Here is a 21,872-nt window from a genome sequence, read left to right on the forward strand (position 1 = left end):
TATGTTTGGAAACCAGTATTTATTATTTTCTCAGAAAAATGGCCCACGTCCACGTTCTCTTCCATATTTGCATGCTTTGAGAAGAGGATAAAGATGATGTGTAGTCTTGGACTCTATTTCAATTAGTTCCTTTGCATATTTCTGAAACTCATGCTCTTTAGAAAGTGCAATAGCCTCTGTCTGAGCATAGTAGTCCAATTCTGCTTGTTTCTCCTGCTCTTTTCTTGCCTGCTTTTCAGCCTGATGAAGAAAAGGGAATAACAAAGCTTAGTATTTTGTTCTCAACGTCACCATCCTGTAAAACAGAGAGGGTAAAAGCTTACGGAAGGTCTAAGGCATCCTTAGTTGATACTTGACACTTATCATCCCTCCCCACTTCTCTCCCCTGCCCTATCCCTCCAGAAAGGGTACATTAAATAGCTGAGTGAACATCAGCATTAGCTGCTGCTCTTTGGTGACCTGCCCAGAAGATACAGGAGGACAGCAGTGCATGGTCAAAAAAATGTTATAATGGCACAGGATAGGATCTGATCTGCTCTTGCAAACTAGCCTTGATTTGCACCAATGCTCAGAGGAAGCTGGTCCCCAACACCAGCATATGCCAAGCACACATTATTAAAAATAACCTAACAAAAAAAATCCAAACAAAACAGCAAACTTCCTCTCTTTATCTCAGTAGGATCTATTGGTGCTATTGGTTTAGATGCAGGCTTCTTTCTGAAGGGAGTGACAGGATACAGCTTTTCTACTTACTATTTGCTGGAGCTGAATTTTCTGTACTTCTCTGTTTGCCTCATGTCGTCCATGTTTTTTGTTGTTTTCCATTTCCAGGTGGATGCGGGCTTTTTCCATTAACTTATCACGTTCTTTTTCAGCCTCTTCTTTTTCCTGTCTCTCCTTTTCCTCTTTGAACTTCATCTGTAGTTTACAAAACACACAAAAGTTAACCGAGGAGCTGGCCTGCTAAGCTGGAAGTTGTATCTCTCTGCAGGAGCAGCCCTGTATCAGCACTCTGATAAGCACGGTCACTGTGGCTGGCTCGTGTCCAAGCCCAGGGCTTTCAGCAGCCCTGGCACATGTGCGCCCAACACAGAAGGGGGAAACAGAGAGGGGACTCCAGGAAAGGTGGCAGCAGACTTGCTGAAGTCTGCTGATGCATGGCACCAGAGTCACCAACTGTGTTCTGGGCCAGGGTCATCAGCTGGAGTAAGCTGGCCCAGGTTTCTTACCACAGTGGCTCTATGTTCAGCAATAGATTCAATGGCAGCCTTTTGTTTTGCTTCCTTCTCTTTGCGATTTTTTTCTTCTTCAGCTTCTATTCTTGCAACATCTCTAGCCAGTCGGCCATCATCCTTCTTTAATGCCTCAGTCATTCGTTCAGCTAATCGACTAATGATTTTGTCCTGTTTTTCCTGTGCTTCTCTGTGGAAGAACATGAGCTTCCATAACATAACAGGGCAACACACCTGGTCTACCTGAAGATACTAAACTCAGCAATTACGCTTTTAGAGTTCTCTGCTCTTGACCACACAGGCTGGCCCACCCATCTAACTCATAATCTCCTTCTGTTCCTCCTGTTTGGTTTATTTTTATGTTATCTGATTTAGCAAATAAATGTTCCCTGTGTTCTTGTATCACTAGTTTCTGTTGCAGTAATGAGCATAACAATAATACGGCAATAATCCAACTCAGTAAGGATTCCGGTGAGCATCTTGCCATCAGGAGAGGAATGCTGGAAATATTGGCCAGAAGCAGGAAGGGAAGTAAACTTAGATTGACTCAGTGGTATCATCATGCTGTATTCTCAATGTTAAATTGATAAAACATCTCCCCTTAATATGAATATGTTGTTAATTAATGTATGTGCCTTGTTAAGAAGTCAATTCATTTTTCTTGAACTGACTCAGAGAAATATAGCTTATACTCAAAAATATTTTCATCAAGGAACTTAATTGTCTTTAATTGTTGTGGAGGTGGAGATTTGGCAGGACATATGGAAAATCACTCTTCACAATACACTAGTGCAAAGCTTTGCACTTTCATAAGCCTCTTTAATTTGAAGGGTGGAGAGATTGCTCCCTCACACTCATACTAAGGAACCTGTAAATAGTTTCCCTTTTCTCCTGAATTCCCTGGTCTCCTTATGAGTAGGATTTAGAATAATGTTTTAGAATAACTGTTGATTGTGTTCTGTCATTAGTCTAAATGATCTGAAAACAACTACAGTAGCATTTTATATTATTTATAATTTATATCTTAGCACTGTACCTACCTACGCATTTCAGCTTCTTTCTTTTTTCTCATCTGGGCAATAATTTCCTTTGCTTTAAAATGAGCTTTGATCCGATCATCTTCTTCCATTTGGTTTTGTTTCTCTATTGCTTTGATTATTTTCTGGTCATTTACATACTCCTGTATGGGCAAAATGGTCCTGATGTAACAGATGATATTTGGAATATCTGGACTTGGGGTAGCAGCTTACAGGAATCACTCCCTGTTCCCCCTCCTCAAGTTTCTTTCAAAAACAGAAGAGAGAAAGGATTCTCAGGAAAGGAGAGAGAAGACAGGAAAGGGATACTTCCACTTACTTCTGCCTCCCTATTCAAACATGCATCAAGAGGAGATAGTGGATGTAAGGGTGGGGAAAAGGAACTGAGCATCAAAGAGCTGCTTCTCCAGTACATTGCACAAACAAATTGCTGTGCGATGCAGAGAGCATTGTCCCGTGCTCCCAATGACACACATTGGTGAGGGGGACGGTCCAACCACCACCCACCCACATAGATCATTCTGTTCCTGGCCCCACCTCATCCAAAATTATCCCTGTCTAAGAGTTTAATCCAAAACACAGCAGAAAAGGAGTATTCTATACTTTTATGTAAAAAAAACCCTTTCTTTTGCATGCTGGCCAGAACTGCTCCGAGGCGCTTCTTGTTTGTATCTTAGTAGGATGACTTTAAAAATGAAATGAGATGGCAGCAAGTATTGACTAAATTCCTAAATCTCTCTAATCATAACTATCAAGTCAAATTTAAAAGATGCTTTCAGTCTCTATATAGTCCCTCTTTCTAACAAAGAAAAATGGGCTTAAAACAGCAGGAATGTGAAATTTAAATCCAGTTCTCAAGTCAAGGAGATATTCCTTGATGTCTACAGCCAAATCTTTAACCATAGACCAGTCAAAGCATCAAATGCCAACGTCCTTCTGGATGACAGAAGGGAGAAGCCTCCAAGAGGTCTTTCTCAAAAGCTCAGGGGAAAGACCTGGCCTGCAACTGGCAGGGTAGGCATTTGATCCCAGTCTACTAAGATTGTCAGCAAAGACTGTTGCCAGTAGACCCTTTTATTTGTGAGCTGAGTCCAGCCATTAAAGCCAAAATGAAATACACACTGAACTATCTGCTTTCCTGCTTCTTACATGATACAGCTTCCGGCGTTCAATTTTTTCCTTGTGTTCCTTTTCTTTTTTTCTCTGAATTTCCTGTTGGTACAGTTGGATCGATCTCTGTATTTCTTCCTCTTCTCTTTTTTTTTCCTGTTTGTCCAGATCTGCCTGTTGCTCACGCTCTTTCATTCTGAATCAGAAAAAGGTGAATAAATGGTCTAGGAACTGCATGAAGTAATGAACTGCATTAGGTACCTTGCAGTGAAGAATGTGATACTTTGAATTGAAGGTAGGTAGAATATCAGAGGTGAATAACAGCATGATTGTAATGGTAGCCCTGGTCAGAAATGAGCTACGTGGTATGCTCAAGTTTGCAGTCCCATGGTGAAATGTTTTAGCTGGACTCATTAGCACCACTGCATTGGTAATGCTCTGGCCAGTATCTGCAGCATTCTTGGAGAACAAGCTTTCCCCAATATTATCCACCATACCTGTGTTTCTTCTGGGCATGCAGGCAGCAGCTTAAGCTGGTAGTATTCTATACCAAGTTCTGCAAGGATCTGTATGTTGTGCCTGGAATATGTGAGACCAGACTTTGAACCCTTCCTCTGCCTTGGGAAATTTGATTCCTTTTATCAGACCACCAGGGCCAGTCCTATAAATACCACTGTGGACCCTTCCATAAGATTTATGGAAAACTAGAAAGAAGGAATAGAACTGACAGTAATGCCTTCTCTTGTTGTGCAGTCTTGAAGCTCATTATGGGTAAATGGAAAATATAATTTAACTTTTTCCTTGTCTGGAACAAACACTGAGTAAAGTACTGAGTAATTTCATTAACAACATTTGAATAGTGATTTGACTAAAACCTGATTCTTCCCAGAGGCAATTTTGCATGTAGACTGTTGGCAACTAAAAACATATAGCTTTTCCCTTTTGGAGAAGATCTTCTGTGATCTTCTTTTAAAAGGATGGCATTTTAAACAAATTATTAATAAGTTTCTGTAAAAACCACATAGAATGTATTTTGAGAAGAGTTTAAGTAAATAATGAAGTAGTTGCTTTTAATTATTACTTACTGTTCTAGCCTATCTTTGCACAGTGCCTGTTGTTTCATATATTGCTGACGTGCTTTTTCTTGCTCGCTGAGAATGTATTCTTTAAATTGACGTTGCTCTTCCTCATAATCCCTCTTTCTGTTATCAACTAATCTTGACTTTAGAAATTCAATTTGAGCATCTCTTTCTTTTAGGACCTTAGTAAGTAGAAGCGCACTCTGCAAGAGAACATTTAAAGTCGTTTTCATGTTCAGAAGTCTTTAAAGACATTCAGTACAATTTCAATGTAAAAAATATAAGTTGTCAACAAACATGGAACTGTCTCATTCTTTCGTCCTGGTAACTTAGGTAGGTTTTTACACGATCAATAACCTCCTTCCGTTTTGCTGCTTGGAACTTTGCTTCTTCCAAATCAAGTAACTTTCTTTCTTCTTCTTCCTTTTCTTCACGTAATTTTTTGGCTTGAAGTTTCTGTTTTATCAGGCTCTACAGTATAGGCAAAATTAGAAAGCACACTTAAATCCAAAGTTTTTTTGTCTTTTACTATGCATTTTAGCTTTAAGTTAAAAAAAATAAATGTTTATGTTAGAAGTTAAACGTATTTATATGGCAGTTAGCTGAAATACATATTCAAAAGTAAATGTTAACAAAGGGAATACAGATAAAAATATTACTGTGTGTGTTTTTGTATGTACAAAAGCGACTACCCTTGTTACAAATGTATCTTGTACTTACCAGAGTGGCATCTTTTCCAGCATCTTTGGAGTCCAGGTGCACTCCTTCCTGTTCCTTCTTCTCATCAATGTGTGCTGCTTCTCTAGCGCTACCCTGAATCCTTTCCCATTCTGCTTTTGGAAATACAATGACCTGACGAAGATCTGCTTCATTTGGAAGGAAACACTTACCTAGAACATCCTTTTCTTTCAAATGATGTGCTGTGCAGAGGGAAGAAAAAATACAAAGGTTACTCGATACCAGAAAATCCAATAATCAAACATATATCAGGATTTGAATGCTTGCATGGTAACAATACTAAGTTATCCTTAGTATTAGTTACTCCCCAAACTGCAGAGCTAAGACAGGGTGTCTGTATCTGTAATCTACCTATGACCAGTGCATGTACTTGGACAGGCACTGACTGACTGGACTGTTCGTATGTGCCCTTGCCTGTTTGTGTGTGTGTATGTGTGGGTTTGGCTTATAGTAACACATTTCCCAGGCAGTACTTCGGCATGATTCTCAGAACAGCAGGAAGCAGAGACCATTCCCAAAATGAAAAGGAGAATATTGATAAAGCCATTCTGCTGGCGGGATGAGGCAGCAATTTGGGCACAGACTGCCTTACTACTGTGTCGTGCATACTCATTGTATTTACTGAAACAGTTCTGTTGTAGAATAGTTTTTGATTTGTTGGCAGGACTAGATTTTTTTGTTGCATTAGGCTTACATACACGTGTGTAGGCATAAATGCAGCTTTTCTAGTTGACATCTAGGTTTTGTGAAATGCTCTTTCAAGTGTTGCCACCATTTTTGAAGGGACTGGCTCTCTGTACAGAATGGCGTTCTGTAGAAATTGTGTGATTTGCAGCAGACTGACAGGCCGTGTCTGAAAAGTAAGGAGGCTTTCTCTTAGAGTCACACCAGTGTCAAAATCTGTTTTACAGATGCCGTTGCTGACCAGTCTCCCAACAGGCATCAGACCTGATCCTCTCCCTCTGTCCTAGGTGGACAGCCTCTCCAGAAGTAAAGGCGCACTGATGCGGCTGCGCCCTGCAGGCAGGAATCTGCCAAGACCCTCGATCTTCCCCAGCTGCTGCCCTTGGAGGTTACTGGACCTGCGCTGCGTTCAGGTCAGTTCTCTCCACTCAGTTACTAGGGAGAAACAGCCCCTCTTGCCGTCTGCAGCTGGGGGAGCTTTGGGGAGAGTCACGCTGGGCACTGGTACAGCCTCCCGGAACCTTGCGGCCGCGGGCTCGCCACTGCCCTCCCGCCGGGTCCCGCTGCCCCCGGGGCAGCCGCACTCACGGGCGCCGCCCCGCCGCCGTCCCGCTGCTGCCGCCGCCATCTTCCCGGGCCGCGAGGCCGTTGCCGGGCGACCCGGCGGCGCGCGGTCACGTGACGGTGCGCGCGGGGCGGCCCCGAGCCCCGCCGGCGCTGCCCCTTCCCCTCACGGGCTCGGGCTCCGGGCCCCGCCGGCGCTGCCCCTTCCCCTCACGGGCTCGGGCTCCGGGCCCCGCCGGCGCTGCCCCTTCCCCTCACGGGCTCGGGCTCCGGGCCCCGCCGGCGCTGCCCCTTCCCCTCACGGGCTCGGGCTCCGGGCCCCGCCGGCGCTGCCCCTTCCCCTCACGGGCTCGGGCTCCGGGCCCCGCCGGCGCTGCCCCTTCCCCTCACGGGCTCGGGCTCCGGGCCCCGCCGGCGCTGCCCCTTCCCCTCACGGGCTCGGGCTCCGGGCCCCGCCGGCGTTGCCCCTTCCCCTCACGGGCTCGGGCTCCGGGCCCCGCCGGCGCTGCCCCTTCCCCTCACGGGCTCGGCCCCGACCCCGGGCGCTGCCCCCGTGGGTACGGCCCGGCCGCCGAGGCTGCTCTGCTGTCTGTGGCACTGGCTGTAGGGCCCGCAGCGGGGCTGACCTGCCCGGGAGGAGTCGGCAGATACAGCTTCACAAATGGCTGCACTTCGTTTCGTTGACTGCTTTGATTTAGTGCGGCCTCGTTGAAGGCTCCGTGTCTTCGGTGGACGTTTCCTTTTGAAATACCTATTGAGGCGTTTTGCCAGGAGAATCCCGATTTGGTTGCATTGGCAAATGCTGATGGAGAAATTAGTATCTGCTCAAACTGGTGGTGTGTGCATACAGGAAGATTGGTGCCGTGTTAGCAAGTATTAGTAACTGCAGCATGAGTTTAGATACTGTCACGGTAACTATTTTTAACAGAAGTTGGACCCTGAACCTTGACATTTACAACTTGCATATTTTTAGCTACAGCACAGCTTCCCATTGCAGTAGTGGCCATAAATAGTTTATTTGATTCGGATATTTTCTTCCAGATTTTTTCTCTTCTGAGCACCAGGTCAGGGTAGGAATATAGTACTTGTGTTTATATAAATAATTTTATTTTTTGTTTGTTTTGGAAACTGTTTTCTCACAGCTATGAAATTTCTGTTGGTTTTTGATTTTGACCATACAATCATAGATGAAAATAGTGACACCTGGATTGTGAACTGTGCTCCTGAAAGAAAACTTCCTAATGGATTGAGAAACTCTTACCAGCCAGGACATTGGACAGAATATATGAGCAGAGTCTTTCTCTACTTGGGAGACAATGGTGTCAAAGAAGATGAGATGAAAAGAACTATGACAACAATTCCTTTCACTGAGGGAATGATAGATCTTCTGGGATTTATTGGTGAGAACAAGGAGTTGTTTGATTGTATAATTGTTTCAGATTCTAATACAATATTTATTGACTGGATTTTGAAAGCTGCTGGCTTCCATAAATTATTTGATGAAGTGTTTACAAACCCTGCAGCATTCAGCAGTACTGGCTATCTTACTGTACAGCACTTCCATGCTCACCATTGTGCAAAGTGCCCTAAAAACCTTTGCAAAAGGAAAGTTTTAAAAGAATTTCTAGATAAACAGTTGGAGCGAGGAGTGAGTTATACACAAATTGTATATATAGGTGATGGTGGGAATGACTTATGTCCAGTAATGTTTTTGAAGAAGAATGATATTGCTATGCCCAGGCAGGGGTATACCTTGGAGAAAAAGATTTCTCAACTGGCCCAAAGTCTCAGTCCTGTACAGTGTTCTGTTCTGGTTTGGTCATCTGCAATTGATGTCATGTCTTACCTGAAACTGCTTATAAAGGAATGATTCAAATGATAAAAGGAAACTGATACAGTTACATTTTAACTTTTTGGAGAGAAAAACTGCATGCGTATAAAAGCTCAAAATTGTAAAATTGGGCTATTTGAAATTATGGGGTTTTTTAACCACAACATAAAACTGTTTATGTTCAATCCTGGCAATAATGGGAAAGTGTAGTAAAAAAGGCCTTCTAACATAGTACAGATTCCAGCATAAGTGGAGAGCGGGGGTTGGAACAGGACTTGTCGTTAGTTTTTGTCTACTCCCTCCCCTCCAACCCTTTACCAAGTATATAACTGACCTTTGCAATCCTACACACTTAGGGGAAGGAGTAGGATTACTGTTCAGAAGAATTAAATTCTTAACTTAGAAAACATTAGGTGCCGGGAACATGGTTCTGAAGGTGTTGGCTTTTATACTTCTTTGATATGATGGCAAATTATTTGCTTGTAATCTTGTTTAATCCAAAGATGCATTTATATTTTCAATTTATTAAATACCAAACAAAATTACTTTTAAATAGTTTGTATTATGTTGTATTGTAAAGACAATAAAAGTTGCTGTCACTGACAAATGCAACACAACTAATTTGTGTCATGTATTCTGCTGGCCTGTGTGTCATCAGGCCTGGAGAGAGTAGACACAAGTGTAGGTGTCAGCCTTTGGCTGGTCAGACCTTTCTCTTCTGGAAAGCTGTAAGGATGTTGCTCTTTTGTTTAAAGAAAAGTTTCTCTCCCATTCTGACTACTGCCCTGACAGCGTGCTGCTGTCACTCTGTATAGAGCTGACACTGGATTTATCTTCCATGCTGACATCTCTGAGTGAGCCAGATGCCTTTTTCCTCCTTGGTTTCTGCTGCAGTGCACAGGCCCACAGAATGGTACATACATATACATGTATACACTGATTTTACCTGTTCACTCTCATCTATAGCTATAGTACAATCTCTTACAGTTTGGACAGAATCCATTTTAACTTTTAAACAGATTGTTCTGTCTAAGTAGTTCTTAAGAATTGTTTGTGAACATGCAGTCTTTACCACTGACAGTGAGATAAGACCCAAGTGTTGGACCATGCATATAAAAGTATTAAAAATAAGTCTCATTAAAGTTAAATAACGTGTTTTTGTGCACAATGTTTTTATTCTTATATCCCAGAAAAGGTTTAAAATGCTGATGTAGTCTGCTATTAAACTGAGGTCATATTTAGCTTAAGTGCTTTAATAACTGAGACATGAGGCCAGCTTTCACAGCACCTCAGTAGCAGATATCTGAGGTGTAGCTCAACAGCCTGCAGTTGCCATGTCTGTCTTCCTTTGTTTCCTGTGCAATGTTATTCTCATTTTCTTACAGACATTTCATGATGTCACTACCTTCTTTTTCCTTAATTGAAGATTTTTGAGTGGTCTTGCCTGTTTTCAGGTTGCTGGTTTACTCAAATTTCCCTTGTGTACTTCTTTCCTTGCCTCACCTATTTTACTGTATTGTAGAAGGTTGCTTTGAGCAGTCTGTTGCCTAAGATATCCAAAGTAATATACTTCAGTTCTCAGGAGCCTGGCTTTAGAAATGGATATTTGATAGGTATCTGAGATGTTCATATTTGGGATCTTGGCCTATTGTTTTACACAAGGGCACAAAGACATCTAAGGACTGGTGGATCTCAGGCTGTGGAAGGTTTAAGTTGTCTGGTTTACAGGTCATACCCCATTCATTACCGAGAATGGTAATGGCTGTTGCATAGGGCAATTCCATATGTTACTTTAGGTTTTAAGTTGTTGCCATCGTTTGACCCCAGCTGGCAACTAAGTAGTAGTAATAAAAGTAAAGTAAACTAAGTAGAGCAGCTTGTACACTCCAGCCTTCCCCCCATCCCACTCAGTGGGGTGGAGAATTGGGTGGAAAAATTAAGCCCCTTGAGTTGAGATGAAAACAATTTAATAATTAAAACAAAATAAAATATACTAGTACTAAATTATTAAAATTGTAATGAAAAGGAGAAAGAAATGTAGTCCAGGAGAAACAAGTGATGCACAATACACTGCTCAGCACCTGCTGATGGATGCCCAGCCCATCCCCGAGCAGTGATCAGCCCCTCCCAGCCGACTCCCCCAGTTTCTGTCCCGAGTGTGCCCTCCCCTGCTGTGGGATATCCCTTTGGCCTGTCCGGGTCAGCTGTCCCCAGCTCCTCCTGCAGCCTCTCACCGACAGAGCATGGGAAACTGAAAAGTCCTTGACTATGGGTAAGCACCACTTAGCAACAACCAAAACAACAGTGTGTTGTCAACATGATTCTCATAGTAAATCCAAAACACAGCACTGAAACAGCTGCTAAGAAAGAAATTAACTCTATCCCAGCCAAAACCAGGACAGTCGTGTTTCCTTAATTCTAGATGTGTTGCCGAATGTTCCAGATTCTGTGCTGGTCTCTTCTGTGTTTTTCAGAATGTAGTTATGGAATAGCTTACTTTCAATTTGTCCACAGATCTCAGTTACTGCTTACTTAAACAAAAAGTAGTATATCAATAATTACTTAGCTTTTTCTTCCACTATTACTATTGTTCTTTTAGCCTTAAGGGATCTACCCTGTAATTTGCTGTGAGGCTGAGAAATTGGATGAGAAATTGTTCTTCATGCTCATAAAAGGGTTCTTTCTGTGGCTTTGATGAAATTGTTGAAGTAGGAGTTGAGAGTAGATTAAGCAAAGCAAAGTACTTGAAATATTAGCAATTATGTTCTAATCACTTCAAGTAGAGGGTAGAGCTGATGATATTTGCTAGACAGAGTGCATTTTGGAGACAGAGGAAAATTTTCAATTCCAGTAGGCAGACCATTAAGCTATTAATCAGGTCTTGTTTGGGATTTTTCCCCCCACTTAATAAAAGCAAGGACTTTTCTGAAGCAGCACAATTACCAAAGTTTTCCATGTTTGTTTACAATGGAGGGGAGATGAATATCTCCAAAGAGTGAAGCTGGTTTGTGCTGGTAGCCCAGCCGAAAGAAAGGGAGAAGCTCCTTGAAGGGGACATATGTTCAGTACTAAGTGTTGCTGACCTCATGACTTGCTCTCTGGAAGGAGATGGCTTAGGTAAAAACATGAAAAAAAAAGCATAATGGAAGTCATACATGTACAGGAAATTTTCTGTATGGTAATGTGTGTGCTGTCATACACCACTACTCTTCCAGTACTTAGCCTTAGTATTGTGTGTGAGTATGATAGCCAAGACTTGGAAGAAGTTCCTGCTTGTCCATAGGAAGCTGATGAAATGGAAAATGCAACCAAAACAAAGCTGTTGGCCTGGGATTGTATAAAGATTTAAGCTGCACAAGGGAATTTTCTAGAGAAAGAAATGGAACAATGTAGCTGAGGGACAGGCCCATGTCAGACAGCAAGGCTGCTGTAATTCCTGGGTTACACTACAGAACTGGAGTTCTCCAGGGTAACAATTCATCAAGAGGGGTTGAAAAAAAGGAAGGCATAGATGTGTGTAGGTGTGGGGAATTTTCAGTTTTGCAGGGGATTTTTTTGTTAGTTTGAATCATTTTATTTTTGTCTCATGTAACTGTGTAAAGGCCAAGGACCAGTTTCAATCCTGATGCAGGGTTAGCATGGGAGGAAGGATGGCAGAGCAGTATGACCATACACATTTTCCTGTTTGGACTTCCTTAGTTTGTGTTTCTCCTGGGTATTGTAGCAGAAATACCACTGGTAATTAAAAGAAAAATACAATTCATTTTCATCTGTGTTGAGTGGGAACTCTCAAAATTTCTCCTTTTGGGTTACGCTAGCACTTAGCTAATAATAATATTCACCTCCTTTTGGCTGGAGAAATTACTGACAGTTCTTTCAATCTAGCAAAGCTCTGGCTCTGACAGAGCCTGCCTGCCTGAATGCAAAGAATCCAAACCCTGCTGCAGATGAAGGAGAGCCCTCAGCTGCTTGAACCCAGAGGTTGCTGTGTTTCAGATTAAAAAAAAAGTGTTGCTAGCAGAAGGAAAAAAAAAAAAATTCTTAAATTACGAATCACATTTTCAGGAGTTTTAAAAGCCAATATAGCCTTCCTGAAAAATTTACATATAGTTGGAGTCGGTTTGTGGGCTTAATTTGTGGCTGTCCTTTCCACCCTTCCAGATTCAAGAGTTTGGGGAGAGCTGTGGCTGCTCCCTTTCGACTCCTGCTTTTCGGTGGTGGGGGAGCCCCTGGAACTTGCTGCTCTTTCCAATATCGCTTCTCCAAGCGCCCTGCGAGAGCGGGGCCCCCCTGCGAGAAGCGGCTTCAGGTCGCTGACAGCGACGGCCGAGGCCCCTCGCTTTGTTGTGTGGCTGAGTGACACCGAGCTGGTGACGCTCCCCAGGCATCTGCTCCTGTCCCTAACACGGCCGGGTCTTCTGTCAGCGCCGCAGACAGCCTTTAACCCCTGTCTCGGGCTGGGGAGCGCCTGGGCGGCGGCGGCAGCGCTTCGGGCCGGACCTTCCCAAGGCGAGCGGGCGAGCGGGCGTGCGGGGGCCGGGCTGGGCGTCGGGGCCCGCCGGCCTCGCGGAGGGGCGCGCGGGGGGGCCGGCCGGGGCACCAAAATAGGAGCTGTCGCTGCGGCCCCGCTGCTTCCTCCGGCAGCGGCTCTTCCAAAGACGGTCACGGGCCGCCGCGGGCTGGGAGCTCCGGAGGGCGGCCGGGCTGCGCGGAGCGGCGCGGACAAAGCGGCGGGGCGCGGCGATGGCCGCGCCCGGGCAGGAGGAGTACGCGTACCTCTACAAGGACTCTGCGCACCCCGCCGGCTTCTTGGAGGCGTTCCGGGCGTTTTACCTGGACGGGCTGTTCACCGACATCACCCTGCAGTGTGCTTCGGGGGTCATCTTCCACTGCCACAGAGCTGCCCTGGCAGCCTGCAGCAGTTATTTTAAAGCTATGTTCACAGCCGATATGAAAGAAAAATCAAAAAACCAGATCAGCCTTCCCGGGCTCAGCCATGCGGTGCTGGAAGCTCTCGTGAATTACGCGTACACATCACAGATTCAGATAACAAAGAAAAATGTCCAAAGCCTACTCCAGGCTGCAGACCTGCTCCAGTTCGTGTCAGTAAAGAAAGCCTGTGAGCAGTTTCTGGTGAGGCACTTAGATACTGACAACTGCATTGGGATGCACTCCTTTGCTGAATATCATGATTGCTCGGAGCTGGAGAAAGAGTCCAGAAGGATATTGTTATGGCAGTTTGAAGAAGTGTGGAAGCAGGAAGAGTTTCTGGACATTGGCAAGGAGAAGCTCTCTTATATTCTTTCCAGGGAGAATCTCAATGTTCAGAAAGAAGAAGCAGCCATTGAAGCTGTCATTAAGTGGGTTTCACACAACGTGGAAGGAAGAATTGAAGACATCTGTGAAATGCTAAGCTGCATCAAAGTAGACTTAGATAATGTGTATTTGAGGTCAGCTTTAAGCCTGCAAAAAAAATGCCGACTCAATGACAGTAAGATAAGATCACTCGTATATAATGCCCTGAACCTCAATCCCAAAGGTCTTTCCAGAAGATCCACAGCAACAATGTATGTAATTGGAGGATATTATTGGCATCCCTTATCAGAAGTGCATGTTTGGGATCCTTTAACCAATGCATGGGTCCAGGGAACAGAGATGCCAGATCACACTAGAGAGAGCTATGGGGTCACTAGTTTGGGACCAGACATATATGTGACAGGAGGTTACAGAACAGAGAGTATTGAAGCTCTTGACACCGTGTGGATATATAACAGCGAGAGAGATGAGTGGACAGAAGGCTGCCCCATGCTTGACGCAAGGTATTACCACTGCGCAGTTTCCTTGAGTGGCTGCATTTATGCATTGGGAGGGTACCGAAAGGGAGCTCCAGTCCAAGAAGCTGAGTTTTATGATCCTTTAATACAGAAATGGCTTCCCATCGCAAACATGATCAAAGGTAGGTAAACTTTTGTATGGTGTCTGCCTACAATGTCAAATCTTTTATATTTGCTATTTTTAATTGCCATAGAAAGATTTAGGATTTGATCCAAATTCTAGAGAAGTCCATGGGTATCTCCTGTTAATGTTACTGGACTTTGGTTCAGGTCTTCACTAGCCAAATGACCACGAACATCCAAATGCTTTGTTGGGCTGTGCTATAGAACAGCAATAGAAAACTAAGTGGTAGTCTCAGTTTAATTTTGCCTTCTTTCATGAGTAAAATTTCTGTTCAAATTAGAAAGAAATCAGAAAACTAGCTAGGGTAAGAGTCCATTCAGTACACAATCAAAGAGCAAGCTCCAATAAAGGGACTGTATTATTTTTGTATAAGATTTTCCATGCAGTCATTTATAAAGGTGTCATAATTTAAAATCTCATGCATGGAGTTCCCTCCTATTTCTGTGTGTCATCTATTCAGGATCCTTGGTTTAATCTTTAGTGTGAGAATAATGAAAAGCACGAATACCTGTTTCTAGCAGCCAAAGTAGTAATCTACTAAAGATGTATGAATCACAGCCTAACCAAAGGGTGTTGACTCTTAGATGAGCTCAGTTGTCAGAGCATGGTGCTAAATAATGCCAAGGTTGCAGATTTGATCCCTGTATGTGCCATTCACTTGAGAGTGGACTTGATGATTTTCCTGGGTCCCTTCCAACTCAGACTATCCTGTGATTATTTTTGTAATAGTAACAACAGTACTACAATTATACATGTTATTGTACATTTCTATAAATGAATGCAAATATTTATAATTAGTTATAAAATTTAAGTTAATACAAAATAATATTTTTCTATGTACAAGAGAATTTTTGGATGTATCTCTAAAAGAAAAAAAGCAGGCTTTTTCAACTTTCTCCATTGTTTGTATGTTTTCCTCAAACATTGCTACTATTTTCTTTTTATTTCCTTCAAAAGTAGAAATGCTATGCTAATCCTATGGGTTACATATCCTATGCAGTTGTTTTGGCCAGTTTTCATAAGTGTGAAACTACTTAGGTGCTCAGACCCTCCTTTGCTTTGTTTAATTTTGTTGTCCTAGAGACAGAGTTAAAAAGGCTCCATTTTGTTTGTGTCTTTGTTTATACAATAGGTTGATTAGTAATACCATGATAATGAATAAAAGTATCAGAAAAGATACCCCAAGACACTGAACAAACTCAACTCCCATTGTCTTTGCTCTTGCCATCTAAATGATTTTTTAACAACTCTAACTTAATGAAACAGTGAAACTAATTGCCTATTCCAAAGTCAGTGAGACCATGTGACTTTAATTACTGTCTAAAAATCCTGTATGGCTGTACTATTACTATTACTATTGCTATTGCTATTGCTATTACTATTTATTGTGTGGCGTACTATGTGCAATAGGTATTGGTTACTGCAGTTTTATTTAGTCATTCTTGATGCTGATATCTTGATAAATCTATTTTATTCACATTTAGTTTAATACTTGAAAGCCTGTAATGTTAATAAAATATTAATAAATCATTTGAAATGGAGTTATGGATGGAAGAGACCATGGTTATTACGTGCAGTCTGAATGCATGTTTGACTTTCACACTGTGAACAGGAGTTGGAAATGCCACTGCCTGTGTCCTGCATGAAGTTATCTACGTCGCTGGAGGTCACTATGGGTACAGGGGAAGCTGCACCTACGATAAAATCCAGAGATACCATTCAGGTAGCAACGAGTGGAGTATAGTCACCACAAGTCCACATCCAGGTAAATACTTTCTCTAAGAAACACAGAGCTTAATTTGATTACTTGTACCTGGGAGAGAGACCTTAAGCCCAGTTAGGGGTTTTTGGCATATTCCTAATTAAAAAAAGAAATGCCTGTAGGGCAGCAACGGCTGTTTCCAAACTCTGAAAGTGAAAAGGAAGACCTTCCTTAAGCATCTGTTCTATAGAAATCACCATATAAATACTGAATTAAGGAATGTCCACATTCTATTAAGTAATATAACTTTCTGTAAAATCTAACTATTCATTGATATTTGGCAAAAATTACTTATATTAATTTTAAAAGGGTTTTATCTATGTCCTACATCAGGTAACAGTAAGTGTTTAAAGCAATTTTTGCTGAGTACTGGTGCTGTAGTGTAGCAGAAAATCCAGAGGTGTCTCCTAAGCACAGTGAGGATATTCAGCTGCCCTCAGCGGTGCCCAATATTTGTCATATACTTGCAGTTTAAGTTAATGTTGTCATGCTGAGTTGTACTGTATTCCTTTTTTTTCTGAAGAATACGGATTGTGTTCAATTACATTACAAAACAAGATCTATTTTGTGGGTGGACAGACCACAATCACTGACTGCTATGACCCAGAGCAAAATGAGTGGAAGCAGATGGCTCACATGATGGAGAGAAGGATGGAGTGTGGCACGGTGGTTATGAACGGGTGCATCTATGTAACAGGAGGATATTCCTATTCAAAAGGAACATACCTGCAGAGCATTGAGAAATACGACCCTGAACTGAATAAATGGGAAGCAGTAGGTAATCTTCCCAGTGCTATGCGGTCACATGGCTGTGTCTGTGTGTATAATGTGTAAGCATTTAAATGCATAAATGCATTTTATTTTCATCCTGTTGTTACAGAAAACAGCAGATGCAGTATTCATAACAGTACTGATTACCTCATGAGGGGTTGTCTAATGCAATCTCTTAGTGTACATTGTTAATAACTAATTTGTTTTTGTTTTAAACAACTCAGAAACATAACAAGATTTCCATGTATTTTTCAGTCCAGTCATTCTTTGTCATGGAAGTTCTCAAACTACTCTCTTATAATACTTTGTACAGGAACATAGGAACTACTGTGAAAAATTGATTTGATTTTGTTAATCACTGGATGAAACTATGATTTGGTGCTAAGATGAGTAAAGCCAAACAAAATACAGTTCTAAGGACTACTGGCCTTAAGATAAAATCTCTGTATTCTGAAGGTAGCTATAGAAATGGATCATTGACATAAGATAAGTGTATGGTATATACAGAGCAATATCACTTGGATAACTAGGTTATCAGATTCAGAAATGGGCATTTACAGGATGCCTCCAACTCTGCCTTCAAGTGCCAAAGCAAAGAGCTTAGGCTAGGAATGAGGGAAGAAATGTTGATAGTAGCCCCAGAGCATAGGCCAAAAGCGTGCACTAGTTTTCCAGATGGAGAAGTAAAAGGGCATTTCTCTTTGCCATTCTCACACTCTCTTCAACATTGCCTATGAGAAGTGAAAAAAGACTCTGCAAGGCTTTACAGTGGGATCTTTGGCTGATGCACAGGTATTTGTAGTTTGGGTAGTTTTGTGTGAGAGGTGTGTTCAGAGAAAAGCCTTAATGTGTTAACTCTTTTAATATAATTTCAAGATGTGTGCCTGTGTGGAATGGAAGGAGGAAATGAGAGAGACTGGAAAAGTAACATCTGCCTGAGATTCAAACTTCTCTATTTTGTTTAATACCATTTGATCTTTTCTAAACAGTGACTTGAGAAAAGGTAACAACTAAAGAAATTTGTCAATGTATGTTATGCATGAAGAAAAAAAATTATCTATGAGATTGATTTATTTATTATTTCTCTCAAAACTTAATATGAGATCTTCAAATTCTATGTAGAAAGTAGATTTTGGTTAAGTGATTTACAGACAAACAGATCACACTTTGAGTGGCCTGACAGCGGTGATCCAAATGAAGAAATGCTTTGGGGAACAGAGAAGGCTCTTTTAGCAATGAACCCCCAATACAGTTTATAAAATGACTGCAGAAACAGCTGTTAGACATTGGTGTGAGAGGCAGGGATGACACAGGGCTGCCGTAGGGTGTGGTGAGAACTTCCCACACCAGCACTGCCACCTAAAATGAAATTTTGGTTTTATTTGATTTCTCAGATACAAAGAAAGGGCTTTTCCAAGTAGTAAGCTCTGAGTTTATAATATTTATTTTGTTTGATCATAAGCACGCTCAACTTTTTTTTTATTCTTTCACATTTTTATGCTATTTCTGACTTACATTTGACTGCTGGTAACAGGTGGCACTCAACTCTGGCTTTGATGTGAAGTTCTGTGGTATATATGTACAGTACTTTTTTTAATATTTTCATATGTTGCCTCACAATGTCAGAGGTTGTGTGTGTGTCTAGCATTTTGTTTTGTAACCCATCCCATTGAGATCTATTTAAGGATTCAATGTAATTTGTTTAAAGACTGCAAACTCTAAAGAGCTGTGGAGAATAGAACTCAGAGGCTGTTTGAAATGCATGGGCCAAGCAGGTGGGCAAAAGAGATAAAGTGAATTTGTTTCTCCTGGAAATCTCCACAGCTGAGAATTGCTCAAGGGCAGGGGGGATTTAAAGGGCAACATCACAAGAACATGAAGGTGATCTTTGTATTGAATGAAACCAGAACAAACTCAACATGTTTATGTAATTTTTCAGTGCAACTTATGTTCCCATGAAGCTTGATGTTTGTTGAAAAACACAAGCATAGAACAGCTGCTTGTGGCTGGCCTTGAGGTTCATTCTGGCCTTTATCCTGTCACAGACAGTCATGAGTCAGTGAATGGATCTAAAGAGAAGGTGAGGACTAACAAAACCAACCCCCTCAGTGTCCACTTGTCAACTGCTTGCAGACTAGGTGCTTGATGTTGGTGAAAGATAGTGCTGTTCCAGGACTGGAGCATAGGCACTGGAAGCTGGACTCTGCTTTGTGCCCCTGGGCAACCTGCAGGCAAGCAAATGCTACTTTTTGGCCTCAGTGTTAAGTGCAAAGCGGAAAAAAAGCCTTTAGTTCTCTCCTGTCAGGAGAGTGTTTGTTGGTCTGGCTGGCATAAACAAAAGTCAAAGAAAATACTGCTTAGGACTTGAGTTAAATCCTAATTTCTGAGATTTTCAATGCATTAGAATAAACGGAGAGAAGAATGAGTTCAGATTCATGGTTAAATTTCAACTGGTGCTATTTTTCACAATAACCTACAATGCCCTTTTAAATTAGCTCACGTAGCACATCCCAAATCTTGGGCACAGGCAGGAAAATGAACTCAGCAAGAGCAACAGGCTTCTGACATCTGGTCAGCAGCCTACGAGAGGTGGGAAGCTTAGAGCAGGGAGTCTCTTAGCCATTTGTAACATGTTTTTAAAAACAGTCAGTGTAAACACTGAATTATTGTGCTATTGGACCTGTACGGTGGTAGACACTGTCTTACTGTTTCACTTGTAAACTAGAAAATTAAATAATGTGGAAATCAAATCAGTTGTAAAGTCAGTACTATTTCTTAAAATTTTCAGTTGTGCTCTGCCCTTATTTGTAGCGCTATAGATGCCCACAGTACGCCTGTAGTGTTTAAATGAATGTTTGCAATACTTAATAAATGTAATATACCACCACTGCACAAATTAAAGTTGTTAATTTACTTTTTCTTCTCAGTGCGCAAAAGCTGTGAACAGACAGGGCGAACAGAATCGGCCGCGCGGGGCCCTCACGGGCGCGCGCTCCCGGCGCGGGGCGGGCACGAGGGCCGTGTGAGGCGGGGCCGCCCTGTGGCCCCTCCCCCGCCCCGGAAGTGGCGCTCACGTGAGGGGCGGTTTGGCCGCGGGGGCTGCTGGGCCGCGCGGCGCGGATTCGCGGTCTGTGGAGCGGCGGAGCCGGGCCTGAGCGCGCAGGTTCGTGTGGGGCCGTTGTTCAGGCGTGCCCCGCGGGGCCCGGCCCTGCCGAGGAGCGCCGGGCCGCGCCGGGGCAGGGCTGGCGACGGGGCGCGGCGCGGCGGCCGGGAGGGAGGCAGGGACGGTTCCCGGAGCAGGGGAGCACGTGCCGCCTCTGCCCCGGCGGAGGCGCGGAGCGGGCCCGGCCCGCCGCGGTCACTTCCCGCCGCCGGCGCTTCCCGCGGGGCTCGGGGTCTACGGGGAAAGCGGGGCCGGCGGCTCCGCTCCTGCCGCGGGGAGCCGGGCCCGGCCCAAGGGCAGCGCTGCCGCTCTTGCCGGACAGGGGCGTTCGCTGGGTGGGAGGCTGGGCCGCGGCGCCTGAGGCTCTCTAAAGAGGGCTGTGTTACTGCTGCAGGCGTGTGAAAGTGTTACCAGCAAACTGATGGTCTCCTAGCACAGTTCAGGGTCTGACATTTCAATTACTTTAAAAATTCTTTGTAAGAATTTTTTTCTTGCATTGCACTGATTCTACTAGAAAAACATCTGTTAAAGTTAACATCTGAGAAAATGTGTGGTTGTAGTTAATCCTTACCCTTAAATAAAAAACAGGCTCTGACGTCCTATATAGGGCTCCTGAAGAAGGCATAATATTAACAGTTCCATGTTACTTTATCGGGAAAGCTTTCTTATTCAAAAAAAGCCTTTCACTCTATTGCAGTAATGGTAGAATCAGCCTGCAACTAAACTTTGTCCAGAGCTTGAAACTAAATGGCTGGTAAGAAGAAAATCTACTTGATGATCTGCCTAATACAGTGTGGGATCTAATTGTTCTAGTTAAGGGGCTTGGCTGTAATTTTTTATAATTTAAACCTAATGACTACTTGCTTTATTTTAACCTGTTTTTTTATGTTTTGCGTGGTACTGATACAGACTTTTGGCACATGGAAGGAACAAGTCAGTGTAGTTTATTAAGAACGCCCTTAAAATGAAATCTTTTGTAGTATTTTGCATGCAGTTCAGACTGTGATTGCTGTTCATTGTAGCTTTTTATCAGTCTTCACCACTGCACAGCAAGTGAAAACTATTGATCTGCAAGTTGTCTTGTGCCAAATGACTGAGCTAAAGAGTCTGAAGTGAGCATGTGCAGACAAGGCTAGAATTTCTCTTAAATTAGAAGGCTGCTTCTGCTTTTGTTCTAAATAGGTTAGAGCTCAATAACTGAACTGAATTCCATGCGTGGCAAGCTTGAGTCTTTCGTAGTCTTCCCTACAGTTTATTACTTGCAACTGAAAGGATGCTTTTTAGAAAAAAATTTCCACATGTAAGACTTCGTCTAAAGGACATGTCCTGCATCTTGTGTTAGATCATGTTTTTTGGTATTAACCTTGGAAACACTGCTAAGGAAGTAGACTTTGTTTTTTTCTCTTCTTTACAGTGAAGCTGAGCCTTATGTGGAAACTGAGTTTTTGGTTCTGAGTATTTTGGTACCTGGGTTGAGGCAGGCTGGGACAGCAGTCAGAGACTGCTCTATATGTTGCCATTAAATTAGATCAAATTGGGTAAAATAGAGCACTGATTTCTCTCACAAGTAGGATGTTAAGACAGCACCAGCACCTGAGTAGTGGTGAAGTGTCATTCTCCTGTAGTCAGGGTGGCTCATATGGGACATCTCTGAAGTAACTGCAACTCTCAGTTTGGGTGCTCTGGCCCAGGTTTTGGATCACACTCAGCATAGCTGGCAACTAACACTTGCTAAAATCATGCTTTAAAGAGTATTACAGTGTTAGGTACAGGTGCAAGCACAGCACCTTTCAAGGCTGTAAGTGCTGAAGAATTACAAATAAGTTCCAAGGATTGAATATAGCATTGAGATCGGGAAAAGGAGGAAATGGAAATACTGCAGACTGCCGTAGGCTGAACAATTATTGGGGAATTAAAATACTAAAATAAGAAGATGAGGCTGC

At 42.8% G+C, this 21,872-nt stretch overlaps 3 protein-coding genes across 12 annotated transcripts in view; 2 read left to right on the plus strand and 1 right to left on the minus strand.

Moving 5' to 3' along the window:
• Positions 1 to 6,690, minus strand: CFAP210 (cilia and flagella associated protein 210). Of its 2 annotated transcripts, XM_058840602.1 has the most exons (9): positions 6,469 to 6,690; positions 5,179 to 5,378; positions 4,756 to 4,929; positions 4,465 to 4,661; positions 3,419 to 3,575; positions 2,273 to 2,412; positions 1,230 to 1,422; positions 754 to 918; positions 1 to 240 (listed from the first exon to the last, which is right to left on the minus strand). In XM_058840602.1, exons 1-9 carry the CDS (start codon positions 6,506 to 6,508, stop codon positions 31 to 33), a joined length of 1,476 nt encoding a protein of 491 aa, XP_058696585.1. In that variant the 5' UTR covers positions 6,509 to 6,690; the 3' UTR covers positions 1 to 30. The 2 variants fall into 2 exon arrangements, with proteins under 2 accessions (XP_058696585.1, XP_058696586.1); XM_058840603.1 differs by lacking the exon at positions 4,756 to 4,929.
• PHOSPHO2 (phosphatase, orphan 2) lies at positions 6,171 to 8,896 on the plus strand. The gene is made up of 2 exons (XM_058840616.1): positions 6,171 to 6,293; positions 7,587 to 8,896. The coding sequence occupies exon 2, from the start codon at positions 7,589 to 7,591 to the stop codon at positions 8,312 to 8,314; it is 726 nt and encodes a 241-aa protein (XP_058696599.1). The 5' UTR covers positions 6,171 to 6,293; positions 7,587 to 7,588; the 3' UTR covers positions 8,315 to 8,896.
• Positions 6,180 to 21,872, plus strand: part of LOC131579991 (kelch-like protein 23) — a 22,547-nt gene continuing 6,854 nt past the window's right edge. For 2 of the 9 annotated variants that reach the window (XM_058840596.1, XM_058840601.1), the window contains exon 1: positions 19,806 to 19,929. Coding sequence is in view for 3 of the 9 variants with exons in the window: in XM_058840593.1 (XP_058696576.1) it covers positions 13,019 to 14,231; positions 15,846 to 15,998; positions 16,519 to 16,773; positions 17,643 to 17,731 (1,710 nt within the window). In the remaining 6 variants the exon portion in view is untranslated. Of the gene's footprint in view, positions 6,294 to 7,708; positions 7,845 to 12,436; positions 14,232 to 15,845; positions 15,999 to 16,518; positions 16,774 to 17,642; positions 19,654 to 19,805; positions 19,930 to 20,626; positions 20,684 to 21,872 lie in introns of those variants that run through there. The other 7 variants (XM_058840593.1, XM_058840594.1, XM_058840599.1 and 4 more) reach the window with 7 other exon arrangements.

This window comes from Poecile atricapillus, chromosome 5 (assembly GCF_030490865.1).
Source record: "Poecile atricapillus isolate bPoeAtr1 chromosome 5, bPoeAtr1.hap1, whole genome shotgun sequence".
Lineage (NCBI taxonomy): Eukaryota > Metazoa > Chordata > Aves > Passeriformes > Paridae > Poecile > Poecile atricapillus.